Here is a 23101-nt window from a genome sequence, read left to right on the forward strand (position 1 = left end):
GCATTGTTAATGTTAAAAAATCTCCCTAAGTATTTGAGTTATTTTTCCTGTTAGATCACAGTTTTGCATTCCTTTTACCTTTATTTATATTTCTCACCAAAGTTTCTCCACACCATGTTGGATACTAAAGTTGAATACTAAAATTGGAAAGTTTTAAGTCAGTTCCAAAAGCGTAACTTTGTAACTTTATCAGTCGTGAAAATTTCTGGTAAACAATCATTATTGAATGATTTTAAAAACATTATTGATGCTGTGAAGTGACTTGATAAAGAGGCATAGGTAATATTTAACTCTTAATCACTGTACCGGATCAAACATCGGTAACAGTTTGTGTGCGTCATCAGAGGTCAAAAACATAGAACAATTGTTAACTACTTGTCCTTCGGAAACTTATCGTAACCACAATTTTCTCTTGTCAGAATACATGACTATTGCAAATTATATCAAAAGTTGAGGTCGAATTCCAACTCTACAAAAATGAGGCTCTTGCGGAAAAGCCCAGCTCGTCAGAAAAAATACAAAATAAAAATAAAATAATTCACATAGAATAATTCACACGAAATAATTCACATAATGTACATGTCATAATTTTTCTGGGTTGAATGACTGGAGTAACAGTGCATGCGCGCAATAGCGAAAGTTTCTGATGTTTATTGGTAAAGTTTGAATTTTATTCATTGTAATAGACTCAGAATTTTCTCGGGCAGGCTTGTTTGGCAGGCCTTTGAGTTATACATGGCGAAGGTTTTAGACCTTTTCATAATTTGAAAAAGAGGCAACACTTTTTTAAACGCGTGCATTGTTTCACTCCCGAAGTTTTTTACCATTATACACGTAGCCGTTTCAGGCATTTTTTTTTTATGGATGATTTAAACATAACCAAAATAAAGCGCGCTCTGATTGGTCAACTCAGTGTTCACCATTTGCCCAAGGGTGTACGCTGCTGACCGTGAGTAAATGCAAAGACTAGCTATATATAGTTTCCGCGCGCTTGTTTTTCTGGTCACCTAGGATTTCATGGTTAAATAGACGGGAACTCTTTTGTTACAATATATCAATGTTATCTTATAAAACAAATGATAAACACCATAGCGTACACTATATATTGAGTTCAATTATGGAAGCATCTGGGACGCTTGCTAAGCACTCAAGAAACTAGAGTCGCTCTCGGCTATCGCCTCGTGCGACTCTTACGCTTCTTTCGTGCCTAGTAACCTCCCACGCGCATCCATAACTCAAAAGCGTATGCTGTGGTGTTTACCATTTGTTGAAAGAAGAGTATTCCCTGCCTATAAATGGTTACATATCAAGAGCTGAAAGCGAATAGACTGAGAGAATGTTTGTATAGGGCATGTTGGATCCTAAAGCTTCAGTGAAACGTTTCAACTTCCAAAAACCTCGTAATCTGTGACAGAAAAATATTTGCATCCTGTTAAAGACAAGTCAGTGTCAGGAAGAAAATTGAATGAGTGAGAGAGGTTACTGTAACTTGAATTGGTCTTGTTCGCATTTCTTGATATGTGAAGGTTGTAGCAGCCACCGAATGTTGGTCCACAGTTGGTGTTGCAGAAAATGGCGTTTTCTTTGCTCTTAATTTCAGGGATTTTTATTGGTCCCAAACCGTGTGGATTTACCAAGCTGAACAGAAATGAATCATGGCAAGGTACCCAGTTACAATGACCTATGGGATCGGAAGGAAAATAGTTATTACGCATTTCGCAGAAACACATAAGAATACTCTCGAAAGCGAAAATTCGAACCGTTTATTACAGGGCCAGGAGACTAGCATCTAATGTCTCCTTAAAATATCACCCCTCTTGATTGTTAAACAAATTCTCCTTCTCAGTTCTGTAAGAAATGTATAGAGAAAAGAATGGAGAATATGCATACCGATGTTAGGATGTAAAGAGTTCAGCACAAGTGAAATTCAGTTGATCGTAAAACAGCCTGGCTTGCTCTCAAATTCTAGTGAGATGCTGCAGTTGTAGTCAGACAGGACCTTTCTTCTTGAAAATTCTGACATCACCCCTTAACAAGAACTCACATGTTTGACATGTTTAATCTAAATTATTATAATTATATCCTTCCGAAATAATTTACTTTGTTTGGATTTGTGGTTATACGATTCCTTTGGCTTTCTCGACACCTATGAGGATGGCCTCCTGAAATTGAAGTTGTTCCTTACTTGCAAAAGCTTCGCTCTGAACTTACTTGTCCACGAAATCTCTGTAAAGCCTCCAAATATGTTATCTCCACTCTTTACAATGGTAACCGTAGGTCCTTTGTTATCGCATCTGGAATGGAAGGCTTGAGCTGTGAAGCCATCTCGCGAAGCTCGGAATAGGAGTTGCCACTCAACTCCTTGATTGGGAATCCAGCGTCTCAGTAATTTACGATGATCTTCTTCTTTTACAATTTGCGATTCTTGAAATGGTGCTTTGGATTTCAATTCATCCATTAATCCCTGAATTTGATAAAAGTTTGCTTCCGCTTTAAGCTCTTCTAAATGAGCCGCATTCGCTGGCAAAGCCAGTTTTCCAGTGCGAAGATAGTTGAGTATAAACCGGAAGTGAGTTCCATCTCGGTCGATGAAGAACGCACCGTCCTCGGAGGGTTTCATTTCAAATTTTCCAGAGAACATGGTGGCCAACATTGAGTTGGGATCTTTGTTAAGCGTGTGGAGGCTTGTTGTGAAGTGTTGGCCACCGACATTGAGCTTTATGGTGGGGAGAAAACGATGAGGCTGTGTCTGGTTTGCCATGAGTTTAGTTTATTTCTCAGGGGTAGTCCATGTTCGTTGTTAGGGAACTAAGTACTTTCAGTGGTCCCTCACCTTAAAGATGAAAATTAATCCTATTTTTTTTAAAATTGATAAGAGCCGTTGTTCTACTTACTTGGTTCAGTTCTCATTTTCTGGCCATAAATCGTATCCCATTTGAGGGTCGATGAGCAAATTTATTTCGAAGTTCCATTTCATCGCTTCAAGACTTTTATTACGGGTCCATAGTTTCAAAATCGAGTCTTGTTTAGCGTATATGATGGTCATTTTGAGCTCCAAAAGCTCCATCTCCATTGGAAACTTCCACCTTGTTGAACAAAACCTAATCATTTTACTTGCTTTACTGCTGATTTACTTTTATTGTAGGCTGCTTTCTCTTTATATGACCATTACAGTGTCCAACTAGAAAGCTTTTGCGACTTTGGATACCGTGCACCTTTCAAACTTATCTTTATGGTCAAATATTACTTTTATTCTTCTCTCTCTCTCTCTCCTATTTATTATATAAATATTAACTTCCATTAATAGTGTGAAATAAATAAAAGTTCAAAAGTTCAAAAAGTCCCTAGAGCGCATGGTTTGAAGCAAGAAATCAATGGCCGCCTTCGTGGACAATTCCTTGCTTGATGTAGCCGAAAGAAATTCGATGGCTATTACGCCCAATATATATAGAAAGTCACACACCGTTCGCAGTAGAACCGCACTAAAACTTGTGGGGCGATTTGCGAACGGGTCGTTCAGCGAACTCTACGAGAGATCAATTTACGAGCGATCCTTTACGAGTGAACCTTTTATCGACAAATATCAAGCGAAACCTGCTATATCAAAGGAGTTCTGTCATATCATGTTTACATGTAAACACAACCGTGTACTTAGATGTGATCGAGAACCCAGTAGAATACCAGAAGGTGCTCTGAAACGTCTCAGAAGAAAGGGCAGAAAAATGAAGGAAATTTTTTATATATGAGCGTATTCGTCCAAGCATACCGAAGTCCTCTTGGCTACGTCATTATGTGAAGGTTAGAAGAGTTACAAAGAATATTTGTAAACTTATAATGAAGAGGGTAAGATTAAATAAAGTTACAAAACATGATAAGAGGTATTTGCTGAATTGTTCAGTGAGGGTATATCAGAGGATAATGAAATTGAAGTATAGAGCAAGATGGTATTTATCAATGTTTTCTTGTAATAGACCCTTGTGTTTTTAGGAGAGTCAGACACACGCATCAAACTATTGTAAATTTCAACTGAGTTCAGATGTTGAGAAAAATCCTGGTCCAACCACTATGTACATTGACCCTCGCAAAACAATAATGGCATCATATAGCCAAGCTAATGAATTGATATTTGGACAAAATTCAGGACAACAATGCGTTGCAATGAGTTTATGGTCTTTGATTTACCACTAACAAACAAGGAAGCAATTCTGCTATAATGATCTCGTGTCAATAATGAGTATTGGAAATCAGTTGTATTCATGTTTGTCTCAGTTAACCAGACAATCATTTTTAATGCAGATAGAATTACCCACAATTTTAAATGTGTTCAAGACTGAAGAGACTTTCAATCACTTATATCCGAAAATTTCAACAATTTTGTCTTGACAATAGGTTGTATTGCAGTTGCTGTCTATTGCAAAGGTAATGTGGACTTGAAAGTATTCTATTCTCATGCAAGGGATATTTGTTGTAGAAGCCATCCTCAAGGTACATGCCTTCTGCTTGAAGTATCATCACTGAATAGTTTAGTAGATTATTTTCAGAGTATGCATAACAACGATATATTTGAGTTGAAAGGAATTAAAGTTCAAAATAGTACCCTTTTTCAGAGTCATGCAGAAACTAGAAAGATCACCAGAAAGTTCAATGTGAGTTGTGCTGTGGCTGTCTATTCACTCTGCTACTCCGGATTAAAATCATGGAGTTATTGGAATTCAAATACCTTATCTAATGTTACTCCTTATGGCAAAAGATTATATGAAACTTCATCTTTAAACAAGTATTTACCGTCAGATGATTTGCCAAAAACTATTGATGTTTGTGGAACTGAATTAAGTTTAGATCTTAAAAGTGATTACAGTGAAGGAATATTGTCTGATTCAGTTGACGGCAAATCAATTCTCGAAAATCTTGTAAGAAATAATAGTGAATGCAAAGGGGTTTTTTATGTGGTTTCAGGTTTTGTATGACATGTATTTTAAACCCACAAAAAGGTCAAAATGTATGTGTATTCCCTCTTGGCATTTAATGAAAGTCAAATGCCTCTAATTGAAAATACTAAAACTGTAAATAGCACTGCTTCTCTTGTTGTAGCCGTCAACAATATTCAATATTCAGATATTTTTGTATTAAAAACAATATGAATTACTGAACAGTAATATTGCTTCAATCTACTGATTTCTGACAACTCCCATTGGGTGATCATTTGGCAACAAACTATGACTCGGTACCGATAATAGATAAAAAATTCCCTTCTCCTTCCAGTTAAAGGCAAATACATTACCTACTCAAGGTTTGTAAAAGCCCTGAAAGTTCTTGAAGATGCTTGAATTTAAAACTAAACTAAACGCATAGCTGCGTGAACTCGGGGTTTCAATATCGCACATTTGAAGTTATCTTTTGGGGACTGTAAAAATCAAGCCCTAGTCCTCAAATTCAAGTACTGTCAAGGTATTGAATTTTTCATTTTTAAGTTCAAACATCTTCAAGGACTTTCAAGGCTTTTACGAACCCTGAGTGGGTAATACATTTGCCTTTATCTGCAAGGAGAAGGGAATTTTTCATCTATTATGGGTACCGAGTCATAGTCTGTTGCCAAATGTTCACCCAAGGGGAGTTTTCAGAAATCAGTAGTTTGAAGCAATATTACTGTTCAATAATTTATATTGTTTTTAATAGGAAAATCTCTAAATTTTGAATATTGCTGATGGCTGCAACAAGAGAAACAGTGCTATTTACAGTTTTAGTATATTAAATTAGGGGCATTTGACTTTCGTTCAATACCAAGAGGGAATACACACATTTTGACCTTTTTGTGGGTTTGAAAAGACATGTCACAAAAAAACTGAAAACCACATAAAAAACCCCTTTGCATTCACTATTATTTCTTACAAGATTTTTGAACATTGATTTGCTGTCAACTGAATCAGACAATATTCCTTCGCTGAAATCACTTTTAGGATCTAAACTTACCTCAGTTTCACAAACATCAAGAATTTTTGGCTAATTATGCGGACGGTAAATACTTGTTTAAAGATGAATTTTCATATAATCTTTTGCCATACTGAGTCTCATTAGATAAGGGACTTGAATTCCAATAACTACATGATTTTAATCCGGAGTAGCAGAGTGAATAGACAGCCACAGCACAACTCACATTGAATTTTCTGGTTTCACAGGCATGACTCTGAAAAAGGGTACTATTTTGAACTTTATTAATTTTAACCCCTTTCAACTCAAATATATCATTGTTATGTATACTCTGAAAATAATCTACTAAGCCATTCAATGATGCTACGTCAAGCACACATGTACCTTGAGGATGGCTTCTACCATAAATATCCCTTGCACGAGAATCAAATATTTTCAAGCCCACATTACCTTTACAATAGATAGTAACTGCAGTACATCCTATTTTCAAGACAAAATTGTTGAAATTTTTTAATATGACTGATTGAAAGGCTCTATCTAAGGAGGTACAGTACTGATCTCCTTCTATTGTAGCTTCTTGATGAATAGCACCAGTGTAGCTTTCACTGTATTGAAGTTCATAGTCAGTCTCGAACATATTTAAAAGTGTGGGTAATTCTGTCTGCATTAAAAATGATGTCTGGTTAACTGAGACAAACTTGGATACAACTGATTTCCAACATTCGTTATTGACACAAGGTCATTAGCAGAACTGACTCCTTGTTTATTATTGTAAATCAAAGAGCATAAACTCATTGCAACACTATGTTGTTTTGAATTTTGACCAAATACCAACTCATTAGCTTGGCTATATGGTGCCATTATTGTTTTGCTAGGGTCAATGTACATTGGGGTAAAACCAGGGTTTTTCTCTATAATTATCAGAACTAAGTTGAAATTAACGTGTGTTCGACTCTTATAAAGACACATGGGTCTGTTACAAGAAAAAATTGATAAATACCGACTTGCTCACAATTTCAATTTTTCAATTTTCTTTATATCACACTATACTCTATACTTCAATTTAATTATCCTTTGATATACCCTCACAGAACAATTCAACAAATACTTCTTCTCATGTTGTGTAACTTTATTTAATCTTACCCTCTTCTTATTAAACTTACAAACATTCTTTGCAACTCTTCTAACCTTCACATTACGACGTAGCCAAGAGGACTTCGGTATGCTTAGACGAATACGCTCATAAACAAATTCCTTCAGTTTCCTGCCCTTTCTTCTGAGACGTTTCAGAGCAGCTTCTGGTATTCTACTGGGTTCTCGATCACGTCTGAATACGCGGTTGTGTTTACATGTAAACATAACATGACAGAACTCGTTTGATATAGCAGGTTTCGCTTGATATTCCTCGATAGAAGGTCCACTCGTAAAGGATCGCTCGTAAATTGATATCTCGTAAAGTTCTCTGACCGACCCGTTCCCAAAACGCTCCACAAGTTTTAGCATATAGTTCCTATAAAAAGGGAAGAGTATATGCTAAAACAATTATTCGCCTCAGGCTCGTTAATTTTGTTTTTTTTTCGTATTTAAATTGTCCGTTCGCATATATATATATATAATATATATGTGTAGTACTGTGTGTTGTTTTTAAAATACTTTTTTGAGTTCTAACGGTTCTTTAGACAGTGTTTATGTGTAGAGATACGGAGAAATTAAAAATAAACAAGCAATTACTGAAACCAGTTCCATAGAAGCCATAGACAAAATTATGTTTTTGAATGCCTGTCCATGCATGTAAACGACTGACGCCGTTGTTTGAGCTGTTTTCAATGTTCAAAGACATCATTCTATAATTCAGTTCAGCTTTAAATTTTCAATTCAGCGCTGAGGTTTGACCTCTTCCATCATAGTTCAGTGTGAATTATATACAACACTTTAAATTTTATTGCGTTTGTGTAATAGGTAAAAAAAACAAGATCCACTTTTAAAACCGTGTAAAAAATTGTCTGGACGAACTGAGATCAAGATACATAAGCGTCTTCATTTATGCGTTACACCTACCAGCTACCTTCCAGTTTCTGCGTTCCTTGTTGTGTGGCTACTGTTCGTTCAGTTTGATGCCAAACCGAAGGAAATCATCACTCATTTAATCCAAGGACCGTTTGATTCCCATGCATGACACGGTTGAGTTGGGAACAAGCCTAGACAGGCACTAAAGTGAACAATTATAAAAGAATGTTGTGTTAATAACATTGACCACTTTCATAAATGGCTGCCGGATTAATATTCTTTTGTTTAAATTTAAATTAGCCTTTCTGGCCTCGTTTTCCAGTACAAAATTCAAAAGAATACATCAAGCGAGGCCAGAAAGGGTTAATCCGGCAGCCATTTTTGAAAGTGGTCAATTCATATATTATTGTTCACTTTCAGGGTGACTGTCTGAGCCTGTGAATACTTAACGACCGTCACTTACAGTAAAGCTTTTGACTCTGTTTGTCGCCCACTTCTCCTAGCTAAATTAAAGGCATATGGTTTTACGCATGATGCGCTGGAAACTATGACCGCTTACCTTACTGGACGGAGACAGAGAGTCAAACTTGATGGTGTATATTCTTCGTAGAGAACCGTTAAAACTGGTGTACCACAGGGGTCCCTGTTGGGTCCACTCTTATTTAATTTGTATGTTAATGATCTTAATTATTTTATTACTAATACGTCCTTGAGGCTATACGCTGACGACACCACTCATTACGCCTCTGATGTCTCACCAACAGTATTGCAGTATATAATTAACTCTGATCTGAGCGTTCTATCGAGATGGTTCTCGATGAATTTTTTACAGATTAATGCCGCCAAAACGCAAGCTATCGCTATTGGCCCGTCTTCATACCAGTATGATTTCCATCTTAATGATTCTAATGTCCATACAAAGGACACACTCAAAATCCTTGGGGTGGTCCTAGATAGCAAATTAACATTTAAAGCGCACATAAAGCAACAGCTGAATAAGGGATGCGCAAAGGCTTCGGCTTTGCGGAGAATACGTAAGTTTATTTCAAAGGACGTGTTAGTTCGTTTATATAAGGCCTATGTTCTCCCTCATCTTGAGTACTGCAGTCCCCTTTACTGGGAGTAGGTAACGCGGAGACTACTAAAATAGAGACAACTAATTACTTTATATTAAGAACTATATTAGGCTTCTCGAAGTCTGTGTCATACGACTTCCTCCTCAAGTTGGCCGACATTAAGTCTTTGGAGAATCGTAGGCAATTCCAATCGTTAGTTATGTTATATAAGTGCTTGTATGATAAGGGGGCTCCTTATATAAGTGATTTTTTTCATTTTAGAAATGTACCTTATAGTTTACGCGGGCTCAGTACAAGGCTAGATTTACCTCCTTTTAATCTTGAGTTTTTACATCGGTCTTTTTCATTTTTAGCTAGTAAACTTTGGAATGCGCTACCCCCTAGACTCAGAGAATCTCAAGATATTGTTTCATTCAAGCGTTCTCTTAAAGCCCACATGGCTTAGTGGTAGTGATTGTAAATATCGTTATTGCTAATATTGTTAATATTGTAACTTTTTATAGATAGCTCTTGTCTATGATCTTCGATCCTGTTTTTAGTTATTTAATAGATTTACTTATTATTTGTATTCTTACAGAAATTATGTTTTATTTCTAATTGTACATACACGTACACGTTTTAACGAGAACTTCTGTACTCCTAGGTGTCACGTGTTTAAATAAAGGATTGATTGATTGATTGATTGATTGATTGATTGCACGACCACTTTCAAATCAATTTATAATGCCGCTGCATATTTCACTCTCGTTAAAGTTCACTGCACTGGTAAATTCTGGAACGATGTTTTTAGTGACTATGGCTTTTTTCATATAAGGTGCAGGGACTGAATTTTTGTTCATCTGTCAGACGGTATCTCAGTACTGACTTTATACCGAGAATTAAGATGTCTGATCATTGCTGCTTTCAGTTCTTTGACTTGAAAACAGTTTGGAGAAAATGCAAATCGAAGTTAGGTTTTAAAAAGGGTTAAGTTGAGCCAGTGAAGTGCCAGGCGAGCACGAGGATCGTGGGAAACAATCCCCTGGCTCTTACTCTACTTGCGCCCTGGACGATGTTCTGAGAAGATGAAGGGTAAAAAAGGGTCTTTAAACGGATCGACCTTTACTATACTCATCAAGTAACAAGGGCAGAAAAAAAATCAAATCTACCTAACAAGAGAGAATTAATGATTCCATAATTTTGTCTTGAACCTAATTATTCCCTATTCAAACAGGTTAAACCGGGTTCAACTGAATAGCATCAGAAACAGAGGACTGAAGAATCCATAGAATTCGGAGGACTGAATTTTCCATAGAATTCAAGTAGTCTCTAACTTGTATTTTCGATCTGATTAGTTCTATGTTGGCAAACATCGGTCTAAGCAGCTTCTATGAAGAAATAAAATAAAATAGCTTTAAAACATGTTCAGGCCTTCCTTTTGTGTGAATGGGTGAAGTCAGATCATGTTTGTCACGCAACTTTGCGATATGGGAGGATAAAAATAGCGTTAAAAAACGCAAACGGTGTTCCAAAACCGAAGGTACCGGTAAATCCAAGAAGGAAAATCCAGCTCTCTGAATGAATATATTTACTACTTTTCCTTCATTATTTTGTTCATTTTTGTTTTACTAATCAGTACGCTGAAAATAGTTTACTTCGTGTTCCTCATTCCTTCGGTTGTTACGCAATGTTTAACAACGGGTTCGCGCCTCGTTCACCTGGTACAATGGCAGCGTACGATAAAGATGAGATTTTGAGGTCAGTGCGTGCACAGAACAGATCAGTCAGCTTTATAACAGGATCAGAGTTGGTAAACATTGATGTTAAAGAGGATTCAAGTCGTCTGAATGAAGACAGCGAACTTAATGAGACAGTATGGAGATTGACTGGCTCAGGCTCATTTGTTTATCTTCTACGGTCGTGAATTTTCACGAGCTCATAAATATTTGATGAGTACTTTTATCTCCTAGGAGTTGTTGCTGGCTGGAATATTGGTGAACGAAGCTAGACTCGGTCGAAATGGTTACTCTAAGACCTCTCCGAAAGAATTAAGGTTAGCACTATGTTTTCATAGCAATTCTGCAGTCTATTTGTTTATAACTACATGTCCCAAATTGATATCACCCTTTTTCACTTTCGCACAATTTTCTTATCGTCGAAGAACTCTATCGTTAAAAACTAGTTTTTTTCTCTCCATTAAACCGGTACGTAATACTGCGATTGAGTAATTCCTTATTGTATCTCTGAAGAGCAGCTTTTTTTAATTATTTACTTATTTATTATTCATTTCTTTATTTCAAGATTTGTACATAGAATATATTCGTTACCCCCACCGACGCAGCCCCAAACAGTTTCTTTAGAAACTATCAGCCTTTATTCATTAGAATATATACAGGTGTTAGAACAAATGGATATAGCATCCCTTACATACAAGGTTCAACCACCTTACCCAACCCCATAAACCTAAGAAAACAAAACATATATATGATTAGATAAAAGCATCTTAATAAGAACACGCGTTTCTTATATCCACTCTTCTGCATTTTGGACAAATAATCTTGTATGAGCGAATATTATTCCCACCAAAAACATAATGCAGACGCCGGAAGAAAAAAGATTTGAGCTAATTGCGCTTAAAGGAGTCCAGGGAAGAAGCTAACTTAATGTCATCAGGAATACTATTCCACAAAATAATAAATCTGTTGAAGAAAAAATCACGGAAAAGTGAGGCGCGAGTTGTGTTTGTTCTAAGATAAAGTCCATAGCTAGCTCGGCGAGAGCACCCCCTTAGAAAGGAAAAATATTCATCAGTGTCGTGTAGAAATTACGTCTCCCTTCAAGGACTTATAAAAGAAAACTAAATCTAAATATTCTAACCAATAATTTAGCGGAAGTAAATTTAGTTTAATCAGACGATCTTTGTAACACAGATCACTGTTTCTACCGACAATAAAACGCGTGGCTCTTCTCTGTACCTGCTCGATGAAGATTAACTGATTTATAGCAGACTGAGGGGCCCAAACTTGCGAGCAATAACATAAATGGGAGCGTACTAATGAGCAGTAAAGGCGCAGAAGAGCATTACTATCGACCAGACCTGCGCAATTTCTCTTTAGGAAACCCAACATCCTATTTGCCTTAGCAACAATCGTAACTATGTGCTCCTTCTAAGAGGTGTCCTTGACAATCATAACCCCAAGATCCTTTTCAGATTTAACCACCTCCAGGTCAATTCTATGTAAACTGTAAGTACGTGGTGGGCTTACACGTTTCCTTGATATGCGCAAATTTTTGCATTTGGCAAGTTGAAAATGCATTTCAATGCGCAAGAACCAATTTAAAAGCGCATATAAATCCTGTTGCAAATTTACAACACCAGACTCTTGCTTTATGATCTTATAGCACTTTGAGTCATCAGCAAACATTGCAGTCTTTGCGCTAGACACTGCGTTTGGCATATCATTAATAAATAATAAAAATAACATCGGTCCAACTATTGACCCCTGCGGGACCCCAGATCCTACTTCTGACCAGGTAGAGCAAGTTCCATTTACAACGACTCTCGGTTGTCTTCCAAAAAAATAGGAGCAGAACCATGAGAGTAACTTAGACAACAACTTAGCAGGATAGACTAAGTTAAATGCTTTTGCAAAATCCAAATATATAATGTCAGTCTCAACTCCAAGATCCAGGGCTTGCCCAATGTCTTGAAAAACTTCAAGGAGCTGAGTCACGCATGACTTTCCTTTCTGAAGCCCATGCTGAAAAGGATACCAGGGGCGTAGCCAGAATTTTTCAAAGGGGGGGTTACAGAGGCTACTCACCATTTACAGCGCTGCTCTCCAGCATGTATCAGCGGGCTCAATCGTATTATCGCGGCATGAAGGCCCATATCAATGGCTTTTACGGCCAAGATATTGTCATGGCGTTTTCGCCACCTGAATATTGTAGGTTGTTTGCTCTAAAGAAGACCTACCAAGGGGGGGTCACGGGCACCCCAGGACCCCCCTGGCTACGCCCTTGGATACAGAGCTTTTTTATGCGAGGGACGAGACGGAAATTAAAGCTACACATCTTTCCTGAACTTTAGAAATGACAGGCAGCAGGGATACTGGGCGGTAATTTTCGGCGAGATTGCCATTGCCTTTCTTAAAAATTGGCGAGACATTTCTCTTTTTCCAGTTTTTTAACAGGAAACCCTCTCTTAAGCTGAAATTTATCACAGCTGTTATGGAGGGTGCCAAAACCTCTGCACATTCTGTAAGAACTATAGTAGGCAGATTGTCCTGGCCAAGAGCTTTATACACGTCCAGCGAGCTGAGTATCTTTAAAATTTCCTCGACCGTGACTTGAACGTAACACAAGGAACGGTTTGCTGTAAGATGAGTAGTGGGCTCTTTTAAGTTCACTTTACGGCCTGAATGGTCATTAAGGACAGATTTAAAAAGGGCTCTTAAAGCCTCGGCACGAGCTCTGTCATGAGAAAAGGTTAGGTTGTTATAGATAACCTTTTCCGGGAGGGGTTTCCGCTTGTTTTTGAAGGAGAAAAATGTCCAGAAACGTTTGGAGTTAGTATGGATTTCACTAGCAATGGTCTTTATGTAGTTCCTTTTTTCGAAGCGAATCCAATTTTTTATGTGCTGTCTCAATTTGCGAAACTTTTCCATCTTTGCAGAAGTTTTCGATTTCCTAATGTGTCTCCATAGAGTCTTCTTTTTGTTTATTGCTTTCGCTAGATCCTTAGTGATCCCCGGAGGATAATTTGCATGTTTACACTTTACTTTAGGTACAGAAGTATTTAAAGTTGCAAACACTAGGTCATTCCAGGAATCCCAGAGGGAATCAAAATCCTGAGGTGTGCTAATATTGTCGATGCCGATGCTTAATGGAATTAGCATAAGGGCTTGTTTCAGGGACGCAAAATCAGCTTTTTTAAAATCAAAACGGTTTAAGCGTACATCCACTGCGAAATAAAAAATAACTGGATTATGGTTTGAGGGAAGACCGCTATCACTCCATTGAGAGCCAGTTAAAATATCTGACTGGTTAAAAGTTGGAGCGTTTGTCATAACGAGGTCCGAAATGTATATGTGCACGATCCTTCGCAGTAAAGCACTATTTGAGCAATAGTGAAAATTAGACCTGAAAAAAAAATTTTAGGCCTGTACGGGATTCGAACCACTGACCTCTGCGATACTAGTGCAGCGCTCTACCAATTGAGCTAAGAAGCCAACTGGGAGCAGGCCATCAAATTAATTCGACATAAACCCGTAGATGATAAATCAAACAGCAACAAACATATGAAACATATGTATGAACTGCGTTTATGAAACGTATATGTGCACGATCCTTCGCAGTAAAGCACTATTTGAGCAATAGTGAAAATCAGACCTGAAAAAGATTTCAGGCCTGTACGGGATTCGAACCAAAGACCTCTGCGATACTAGTGCAGCGCTCTACCAATTGAGCTAACAAGCCAACTGGGAGCAGGCCATCAAATTGCTTTACTGCGAAGGATCGTGCACATATACGTTTCATAACCGCAGTTCATACATATGTTTCATATGTTTGTTGTTGTTTGATTTATCATCTACGGGTTTATGTCGAATTAATTTGACGGCCTGCTCCCAGTTGGCTTCTTAGCTCAATTGGTAGAGCGCTGCACTAGTATCGCAGAGGTCAGTGGTTCGAATCCCGTACAGGCCTGAATTTTTTTCAGGTCTGATTTTCACTATTGCTCAAATAGTGCTTTACTGCGAAGGATTGTGCACATATACGTTTCATAACCGCAGTTCATACATATGTTTCATATGTTTGTTGTTGTTTGATTTATCATCTACGGGTTTATGTCGAATCAATTTGATGGCCTGCTCCCAGTTGGCTTGTTAGCTCAATTGGTAGAGCGCTGCACTAGTATCGCAGAGGTCAGTGGTTCGAATCCCGTACAGGCCTGAAATTTTTTTCAGGTCTGATTTTCACTATTGCTCAAATAGTGCTTTACTGCGAAGGATTGTGCACATATACGTTTCATAACCGCAGTTCATACATATGTTTCATATGTTTGTTGTTGTTTGATTTATCATCTACGGGTTTATGTCGAATTAATTTGATGGCCTGCTCCCAGTTGGCTTCTTAGCTCAATTGGTAGAGCGCTGCACTAGTATCGCAGAGGTCAGTGGTTCGAATCCCGTACAGGCCTGAAATTTTTTTCAGGTCTAATTTTCACTATTGCTCAAATAGTGCTTTACTGCGAAGGATCGTGCACATATACGTTTCATAACCGCAGTTCATACATATGTTTCATATGTTTGTTGTTGTTTGAGGTCCGAAATGTTATTACCTCTAGTTGGATGTTCTGTATGCTGAAATAGATAATATAATTGGTTATTTTATATCAACTAAGTTGAAATTGTAAATTGGCCACAGTAACGAATAAAAAAGCTGACGTTTCGAGCGTTAGCCCTTCGTCAGAGCGAATGGAGGAATTGTGGGTTGTATGTGGTTTTATATGCAGAAAGCGGAGCTACGCCATTGGTGGGAACATGACAAGGAGAAAAACACGAATATATTAGTGGAATGAAAAGCGTTCGTTGATACCTGTGGGATTAAGAGTGCCGATTTGAAAGATTAACTTTTGTTCAAGAGTTTTGCGGCTTTCCTTGTTGCCTAAATGTAAGGAAAGACCGCAGATTGCCATATGTTGTTTAGAATGATTAGGTAAATTAAAGTGTCTAGCGACTGGTTTAGATGCGTCCTTGTCATTCCTTTACACGTCGCGAGGGTTTTCCCGGAATCGGTCACCTAATCGTCTTCCTGTTTCGCCGATGTATAACATTTTGCAATAAGTGCAAGTTATGCGATGGATAACATCGGCGGAGGTGCACTTAAAGTGATTGGTGATCTTAATGGATCGCTTGGGTCCCGATATTTTCTGAGCGTTATGAATGAAGGGACAAGTTCTGCATCGTGCGCGAGCGCATTTAAAAGTGCCGGGTTGGTCATTAGTTTGGAATGAACTTCTGACCAAAAAATTGCCTATGTTTTTGTGGCGTTTGAATGAAATAAGTGGAGGTTGCGAAAAGATAGTGCCAGTCTCTGGATCGTTTTGAAGTAATTTGAAGTTTTTAAGAAAAATGGATTTAACTGAGTGGTTGTGAGGGTGAAACATGAGAGTGAATGAAATGCGGTCAGAATTTTCCTTCTGTGACGTTTGTAGTGCTGACTGTCGATCAATAAGTTGGGCGGTGGTGACCCGCTTGAACGACAGAAAAACTGGCCCATTGACTCTGATTTGTGGGAAAAATCAGAGTCATCACTACATAAACGACGAAGTCTTAGAAACTGAGAAAAGGGGATGAAATTCTTAACTTGAGATGGATGCGAAGATGAATACAACCAGTAACTATGTGAGTCTGTGGATTTGTAATACACATCAGTGGATAAACCGTTGCCTTCAATTGAAACTTTGATATCTAAAAAGGATAAAGAATTGTCGGAAATTTCCCAGGTATAATAATCCATCAACAAGTTCGTAAATCCTCACCGGTAGAAGAGTCCGTAAAACTTGATCCATTCACCCACCGTATTGACGGGAAATTAAAATCCCCCATCACGATAACAGTATAGTAGCGACTAAGCGACAGTGATTTGAATAGCTCAGAAAATTTAGTCACAAACTCTGTACTGTTTGGCGGACGATAAGCGTTTACAATCAAAATACTTCGATCGTATTTGAAATTAGATATTTTGTCAAAGTTCACCTCCAGGTCGGAGAACTCTGCGGATTTCACAATTTCTGACGACGACAGCGAGCTTTTAATCGCTGTCAATCTTCCACCAGTCCTACCAATTCGATCATGTCTGTAGATATTGTATCCAGTCGGTAGAATTTCGTGATTCGTTGATGGAATCGTTTAGCCAGGTTTCTGTCAAACAGATAATGTCGAAGTCATGGCCATAGACAGTAACTTGAAGAGGACTAAGTTTGGACTCAATCGACCATGTAAATTTTATGTAGTGTAATTTAGATCTATTTTACATTTAGGAATTTTGTTTGTAATAGCTTATGCTTTGAATACGTTTAGTTAATCTTGTATGAATAACTTCCGAGTGACAAATTGTGTAAAAACAAGATTTTTCCATTTTTTTGTTACTGTATCAATGACTAAGAACCCAAAGTGGGAGGAGCCAGGGATGTGGGTATGGAGGGGTATTCATAAAAGGGTACATTTTACAATGTAATCCAGGAATAAAATGGTGTCAATAACTCAGAGGAGTAAACATCACCTATCCCATTTGCTTCATTTTTCAGGCTACAATGTTACTTGAATATATCTGCCTGTTTGTTTTCATTCTTCATCTGTTCCATGTCTGGTGTTTTGCTGCTGGTGTCAAATTTTGGAGGGACAAAAAATGTCATAATGTTGTTTATCTTTGTGGTAAGACAGAGAGATAACCTTTGAAATGATGTTCAATAAATATTTATTATAAGAAAATAAACAAGTGGATATTACTTTTACATTGATAAAGTTGAGAACAGGTCACCCTTTACTGAGTCTTAATAGCCTGTTAGTATTGTCTTCCCCTGTACTCGTAATGAATAGACACTTAACCATTCAAGTAAAACTAAGAATAATCTCTTGAGTCAAATCTATTGCATGTTTATCTCCCAATATCAATGTTAGTGCGTTGAGTTCAAATGTCTTCAACATACTGCAGATTATATCTCTTCTTAGGACTGCTAGGACAAAATTGTGTTTTTTTTTATTGCATTTGGCCCATATTCTGTGGAACCTTTATCTAGCAGTCACTCTTTATTAAGCAGGCCGACTCATGAAATTCCTCATAGGTGATCTCTTAATAACGATTCAACTGTAGTGTGACTCCAGATCCCTTTTTTTTTCCAGTCATGTTTGACATGTTAGCTTAAACTATTTACAGTTTGCTAACCCAACAGTCTAGTCTTTCAAAGATCTTTGCCAATTTTTTTTCAGCTGACTTTTCTTGACATGATCATTTACGTCGTATTCAAAGAAACAAAACTCTCAGTGCACACCATACGATGGACAAGAGTTCTTCACCCACTAATTCTTATCAACATCAGCGAAGGAAGACATATGAGTCTGATTGTATATTAATTTATTATGATACTAATGATTTTATGATGAATCAAAAGTGGAAGTCACTGGCCAGCTTTGCTTGCTTATCCCTTTTCACTCTCTGTGGACCATAGGTCCAAGGAAACGTTAACCTCACGCCATCTCCTTCTATCCCGAGCCAACTTCTCTATTTCATTCCAGGTGTAGCCTGCCTTGGTCGCCTCCTTGTCCACGGTTCTCCTCAAGCTGTTTCTAAGAAGGCCTTGTTTTCTCTTTCCCTGTGGGTTCCACTTCCGTGCATGCCTGGTAACATTGCTGTTCGGTTTCCTGAGGGTGTGCCCTATCCAACCCCATTTGAGCCTTCTAATCTGGATGTCAATTTGTTCCTGTTCAGTTCTTGCCCACAAATCTTCATTCCTTATGACCTCAGGCCAGTGTATGTCCATGATGGACCGTAAGCATTTATTGACAAAGGACTGAAGTTTGTTGGAGGTTGCTTTTGTTACCCTCCATGTCTCTGACCCATACAGGAGGACGGATTTTACGTTGGTATTAAATATCCGTAGTTTGGTCTTTCTGGAAATTGTTTTAGAGTTCCACACAGGACGTAGAGTTGTGAAAGCAGTTCTTGCCTTCTCGATCCTCACTTGTATGTCTCGATCAGACCCGCCATCCTTGCTAATGTTACTGCTAAGGTAGACAAAGTCCCGGCAGTAAGCAACTATTTGCGGGAAAATGTCTAATCATTGTTCAGGATGGCACCTATGCATGGAATGGCGTCAGTCCTATCCTCAATCAGACAACGTCCAAAGTGAAGGAAGGGATGCTAAGAGGGACATTAAAAGAGAAGTATGTTGGACCATAGATTTTTGTCTCCACCATTAGAGATTATAAGTGGAGTCATGACAGATATCGAGTTTTGAGTTGCTAAAGGATAACGCCACCTTTTGAAAATTTTCACCAAAAGCTTTGAAATTCCGACTGTAGAAGCTGCCATTTTGACTTATCGATCAGCAGGCCGTTTTCAAGAAGTTATGTTTAAGCAAGCTGGACGCGCTTTTGGATTCATGTAGAGAGCTTAAATAAGAGTGATAGAAGGTCCGCTCAAAGACAAGGGGAAAAAAGGTGTAAAAAGGCTGTCGTTGTAGGTGTCTGTTGTCAGATCTGTTTAAGGATACATAATCTTTTCATATTGATGGTCATACTTGGAGATCATCACAGTACATGCTCCACAGCCTCCCTCGTTGCATCCACGTTTGGTTCCTATTAAACCTACTGTCTTGCTGTTAAGGACGAAAATACTATTCATATGGTAACCATGCTGGATCATTCTGAAGCATTCATGATATTATTTGAAATACGACTGGGTGCATCTTACAGCTTCAATTGTTTATTTTTCTGTTGGCTTGTTTGTTTGATTGTGTGCGTGCGTGTGTGTATGTGTATTCTGTGTGTGCCGGTAGTGTGTGTGTGTGTGTGTGAGAGAGGGGGGGAGTAAAATGTATTTTCGCCTTCGGTTACCTTTTTTGTGTCATCACCCACGCACTTAGAGAGATTTGATTTTTGGCGTCAGAATCGTCACATTTTAGATAGTCTACAACTGGACTAAATTCAATCTGGTATACTTAGCATTCCCTAGCCGTATCACGGTGACCCTGTATAGCACGCATTTTGTAATTAAATTACAATCTAGTCACAATTTTCCCAACTGTCTATCATCTTCTAAGTCCTAGGTCATCTCTTCCCAAAACAAGAAACTTAGCGAGATAGTTTGAAGAAGCTCTTCACAATGATTTTGCTGCGAGAGAATCCAGGATCTGTCAATGGCCACATTGTTGAGCTAAAAGTGCGTGAAGCGAAGAGTAGCTAGACAGCCACTGACGTTACCTTTTGAGCCCACGATTTATAAGTGAGATAAATAAAACGTAGAGCCATTAGCGATATGAAGCTATACCATCTTAGCTGCTTTTTTCTCCTTAGAACATTCAAGATAGTGAAGGTTTACTGACGCCGACATTTCAGTCTAGCTTATATTAAGGATACACTAATCTCTCAGATATTGAAGAACAGTAGATTTAGGCTGCAGATTTCTTCCAATCATCTGAGGAAAGGAAATAACAAGACGAAACAGTACTGATAAATGTACACACATTAAAAGTAACTTTAATTTTTTTAAAGTATTTGAGGGTGCGAATGGGTTTAACCGACTAGCGACAAAGGGCGATAAATACTACTGACTACCGACAAAACGAGAAAAAATTACCGACTGCCGACAGAAAAAAAACTAACCGACTACCGACATGGGCCGACATTATCGATAGTTGTTTTCAGAAAGATGAGATCAGAAGAGCATTTTGTATTTTTTCTAGTTTACGAAGTAACCATATTAACTATAGAATTTCCTGTCATTTTCCCCCTTTTTGGCCGGAAGAGCGCGTGATCATCTTGCAGAACAACTTCCGGTATTCGAGCCCACGAAACCTCTCGCTGTAATATTCCAACCAGGTTTTTTGTTCATACGGCCCAGCCATGTCAGCCATGAGTGGAATCATAAAAGTGATAGTGAGTTTTTTTCCGAAAAGGCGAAGAGTTCGCAATCGAACGCCACCGTAGCTGGGTTCCGGTCGACAAAGATATACACACAAGAGTATTCGAATTTAAAAACATCTGACAGAATTTTTGAGATTGAAGGAGCAAGCTCTTCAGTTTGGTATTGCTGGTTTCTCGCTGAAGCTCTTTCGCCTGGAAACATCGTCCACGGGCAAATGCGAGAACTTTGCTATAGTAGCAGATGGGCAGTGGCAACTAGAACTGCTAAATTTAATATCTGATGCCGGAAGGCAGCAGTGAGCTCAACGGTAAGTTGTAGAACGCGCTATTAGTCTGAATAAAGGCTGATAGTTTCTAAAGAAACTGTTAGGGGCTGCGTCGGTGGGGGTAACGAAATAATTTGGATATATGAACAAAGTTGAAATGGTAAATTGGCCACCGCAACGATTACAAAAGCTGACGTTTCGAGCGTTAGCCCTTCGTCGGAGCGAGTAGAGGAATTGTGGGTTGTGTGTGGATTTAAAGACAGAAAATGGAGCTACGTTATTGGTGGGAACATGGCAACGAGAAAAACACGAATAAATTAGTGGAATGAAAAGCGTTCGTTGATCCCTGTGGGATTTAGAATGCCGGTTTGAAAGATGAGCTTATGTTCAAGAGTTTTACGGCTTTCCGTGCTACCTAAGTGTAAGGAAAGACCGCAGATTGCCATTCTAAACAACCTATGGCTGGCAAATATACATCCAAGTTTATTAGATGAATCGAGCCAGGCAGGACAGTTAGACGACCTGGAAATTTCTTCATTTATTGAAGCGATACTACACAACAAAACGTCTAATAAGATATATGTATTTTTACGAGTTGTGCCGTATTTTGACGAGCCCGTAGGGTGAGTCAAAATACAAATAACGAGTAAAAATACTCAGTGATACTACACAACAAAACGTCTAATAAGTTATTTATTATCCAAAACGCCACACTGTTATTTCAGTGCGGGCGAATTTCGCGGATATTTATGTACGGGGAGTGCGTGACTGACGTATGCGAAGCGGAACGGAATTGACGCGTTGTCGTGTTGCTGTTTCTATTTTCTTCAATAAATGAAGAAATTTCCTGGTCGTCTAGCTGTCCTGCCTCGCTCGATTCATCTAATAAACTTGGATGTATATTTGCCAGCCATTCTGACTTTTCGTCGTCTGAAATATGATTCAAATTGTCCGCCATTTTTTTATCGAAACTACAATTCAATTCTTCGCTTGCGCGATGCGAGAAAACCTGTTTAACCGGTACTCTAGAGTACAAATACCGCGTGATATTTGTACTCGTCTATGGCGTTATTTGTACTCTACGAAGCGTAGTTGGATAATAAAAGCAGGTAGTCTCTCCCTTTATAGTAGAAAATGTCTACTGCAACTGTCGTCCAGGCTCTCTCAGGGACCTCTCGAGGAATCGAAGGCACTCTCTGGTTGCTTCGCTGGTGTTGCTGACAGGTGCTGCACTCGGATATCAACTTGTCGATTGTACTATTGATGGCTGGCCAAAACACTGCACTTGTGGCTCGCACTCTGTACTTCTCTATCCCCAAGTGAGCGGCGTGAAACCGGAGACAAACCAACGAATCTTGCCTTTTATTACACAATACCAACCATCAGTGCCAAACCTAAAGCAAATTCTCATGAGACACTGGCATTTAATAGAAACAACCACTACTGAGCGAACTATACAAAAATCCGCCACTCTTGTCTCAAAAATGAGGACGATCGCTGAAAGACATACTCCTGAGGGCCAAACTTTCAATAGGCTATTCTGAACACGCGCTGGGGAGCCGTGTAGGCCTGTCAACCCCCTTTTTACAATGAACTGTTAGATCCTTAAGTTTCACGTGATCTACTTTACTTTCCTTTAGTATCTTCGCCTGAAGCCATTTCCCATCATCTATACTTGAATAATTTACATAATGTTTTCCCGACTTGAGGCAGTCACGAACACGTGCGATGAGGTCTGCTCATTTTGCGCTCAATTTCAAGCCTCTACACTTTAACCAACGCTTCAATTGTGTGTTTGTATAGTTCTCTTGGTCTTGCTCGAACTTTGAGCCAGGAACACCGTCGTTTTGATTTAAAATACGAGCTTTAGAGGCGTTTGAGCTAGAGATGGGCGCATCAGCGCCCATATTCATTTACTCGAGAAGCCTGTTTGTTTGTCCTAATCGCTCTAGGGGGGTCAAATTTTCGTGACGTCACAAACGCGCAGCGCCATTAACTTTTGAAGCTTCTTTTCTCTGTGGGTTAAGGAATAGTTTAGAGATAACGCTTAGCGTCACCTGAGCCTGCTAAGATCTGCCAACGAGAGCACTTAAAACAGGCTATTTCACATTTTAGTGCACATTATACAAGAAGTTACAAACTGGACCGGTGAACCCGTCGTGCTGCTTAACCGACTAGCGACAAAGGGCGAAAAACA

The 23101-nt window shown here is 38.6% G+C and overlaps 3 protein-coding genes, 1 long non-coding RNA gene and 1 pseudogene across 8 annotated transcripts in view; 1 reads left to right on the top strand and 4 right to left on the bottom strand.

Moving 5' to 3' along the window:
- Positions 1-8125, bottom strand: part of LOC111324914 (xanthine dehydrogenase/oxidase-like) — a 46533-nt gene extending 38408 nt beyond the window's left edge. Inside the window, exon 1 of one of the 2 annotated variants that reach the window (XM_088762823.1) lies at positions 7987-8125. The gene's annotated coding sequence lies outside the window, so the exon portion shown is untranslated. The remainder of the gene's footprint in view (positions 1-7986) is intronic. The other variant, XM_088762824.1, reaches the window with a different exon arrangement.
- On the bottom strand, positions 62-8125 carry LOC111324967 (uncharacterized). Of its 4 annotated transcripts, none has more exons than XM_088762854.1 (3): positions 7987-8125; positions 2212-2833; positions 62-1681 (listed from the first exon to the last, which is right to left on the bottom strand). In XM_088762854.1, exons 2-3 carry the CDS (start codon positions 2759-2761, stop codon positions 1383-1385), a joined length of 849 nt encoding a protein of 282 aa, XP_088618980.1. In that variant the 5' UTR covers positions 2762-2833; positions 7987-8125; the 3' UTR covers positions 62-1382. The 4 variants fall into 4 exon arrangements, with proteins under 4 accessions (XP_088618980.1, XP_022784367.2, XP_088618981.1 ...); XM_022928632.2 differs by having other exon boundaries at positions 7994-8105; XM_088762855.1 differs by lacking the exon at positions 7987-8125 and adding an exon at positions 7117-7978.
- Positions 8126-8434: 309 nt separating this feature from the next.
- On the top strand, positions 8435-9693 carry LOC148729515 (uncharacterized). Its single transcript, XR_016002383.1, has 2 exons — positions 8435-9467; positions 9655-9693. It is a non-coding gene; the product is annotated as an uncharacterized LOC148729515 (long non-coding RNA).
- Positions 9694-13027: 3334 nt separating this feature from the next.
- LOC148729516 (uncharacterized) lies at positions 13028-14059 on the bottom strand. Its single transcript, XM_088725161.1, has one exon. It carries the CDS (start codon positions 14057-14059, stop codon positions 13028-13030), a length of 1032 nt encoding a protein of 343 aa, XP_088581287.1.
- A 1371-nt stretch (positions 14060-15430) lies between these two features.
- LOC148729517 (uncharacterized) lies at positions 15431-18534 on the bottom strand (annotated as a pseudogene).
- Between the last annotated feature and the right edge of the window lie 4567 nt (positions 18535-23101).

The sequence above is a fragment of the Stylophora pistillata genome, chromosome 6, assembly GCF_964205215.1.
Source record: "Stylophora pistillata chromosome 6, jaStyPist1.2, whole genome shotgun sequence".
Classification (NCBI taxonomy): Eukaryota; Metazoa; Cnidaria; class Anthozoa; order Scleractinia; family Pocilloporidae; genus Stylophora; species Stylophora pistillata.

Excerpts from the sequence above, each read along its gene's own strand:
- LOC111324967 (XM_088762854.1), bottom strand. The coding sequence starts at position 2,761 with ATGGCAAACCAGACACAGCCTCATCGTTTTCTCCCCACCATAAAGCTC. Across the intron at positions 1,682-2,211 it reads TACAGAGATTTCGTGGACAA|GTCATTGTAACTGGGTACCT; the intron begins GTAAGTTCAGAG and ends CCGATCCCATAG.
- LOC148729516 (XM_088725161.1), bottom strand. The coding sequence starts at position 14,059 with ATGACAAACGCTCCAACTTTTAACCAGTCAGATATTTTAACTGGCTCT.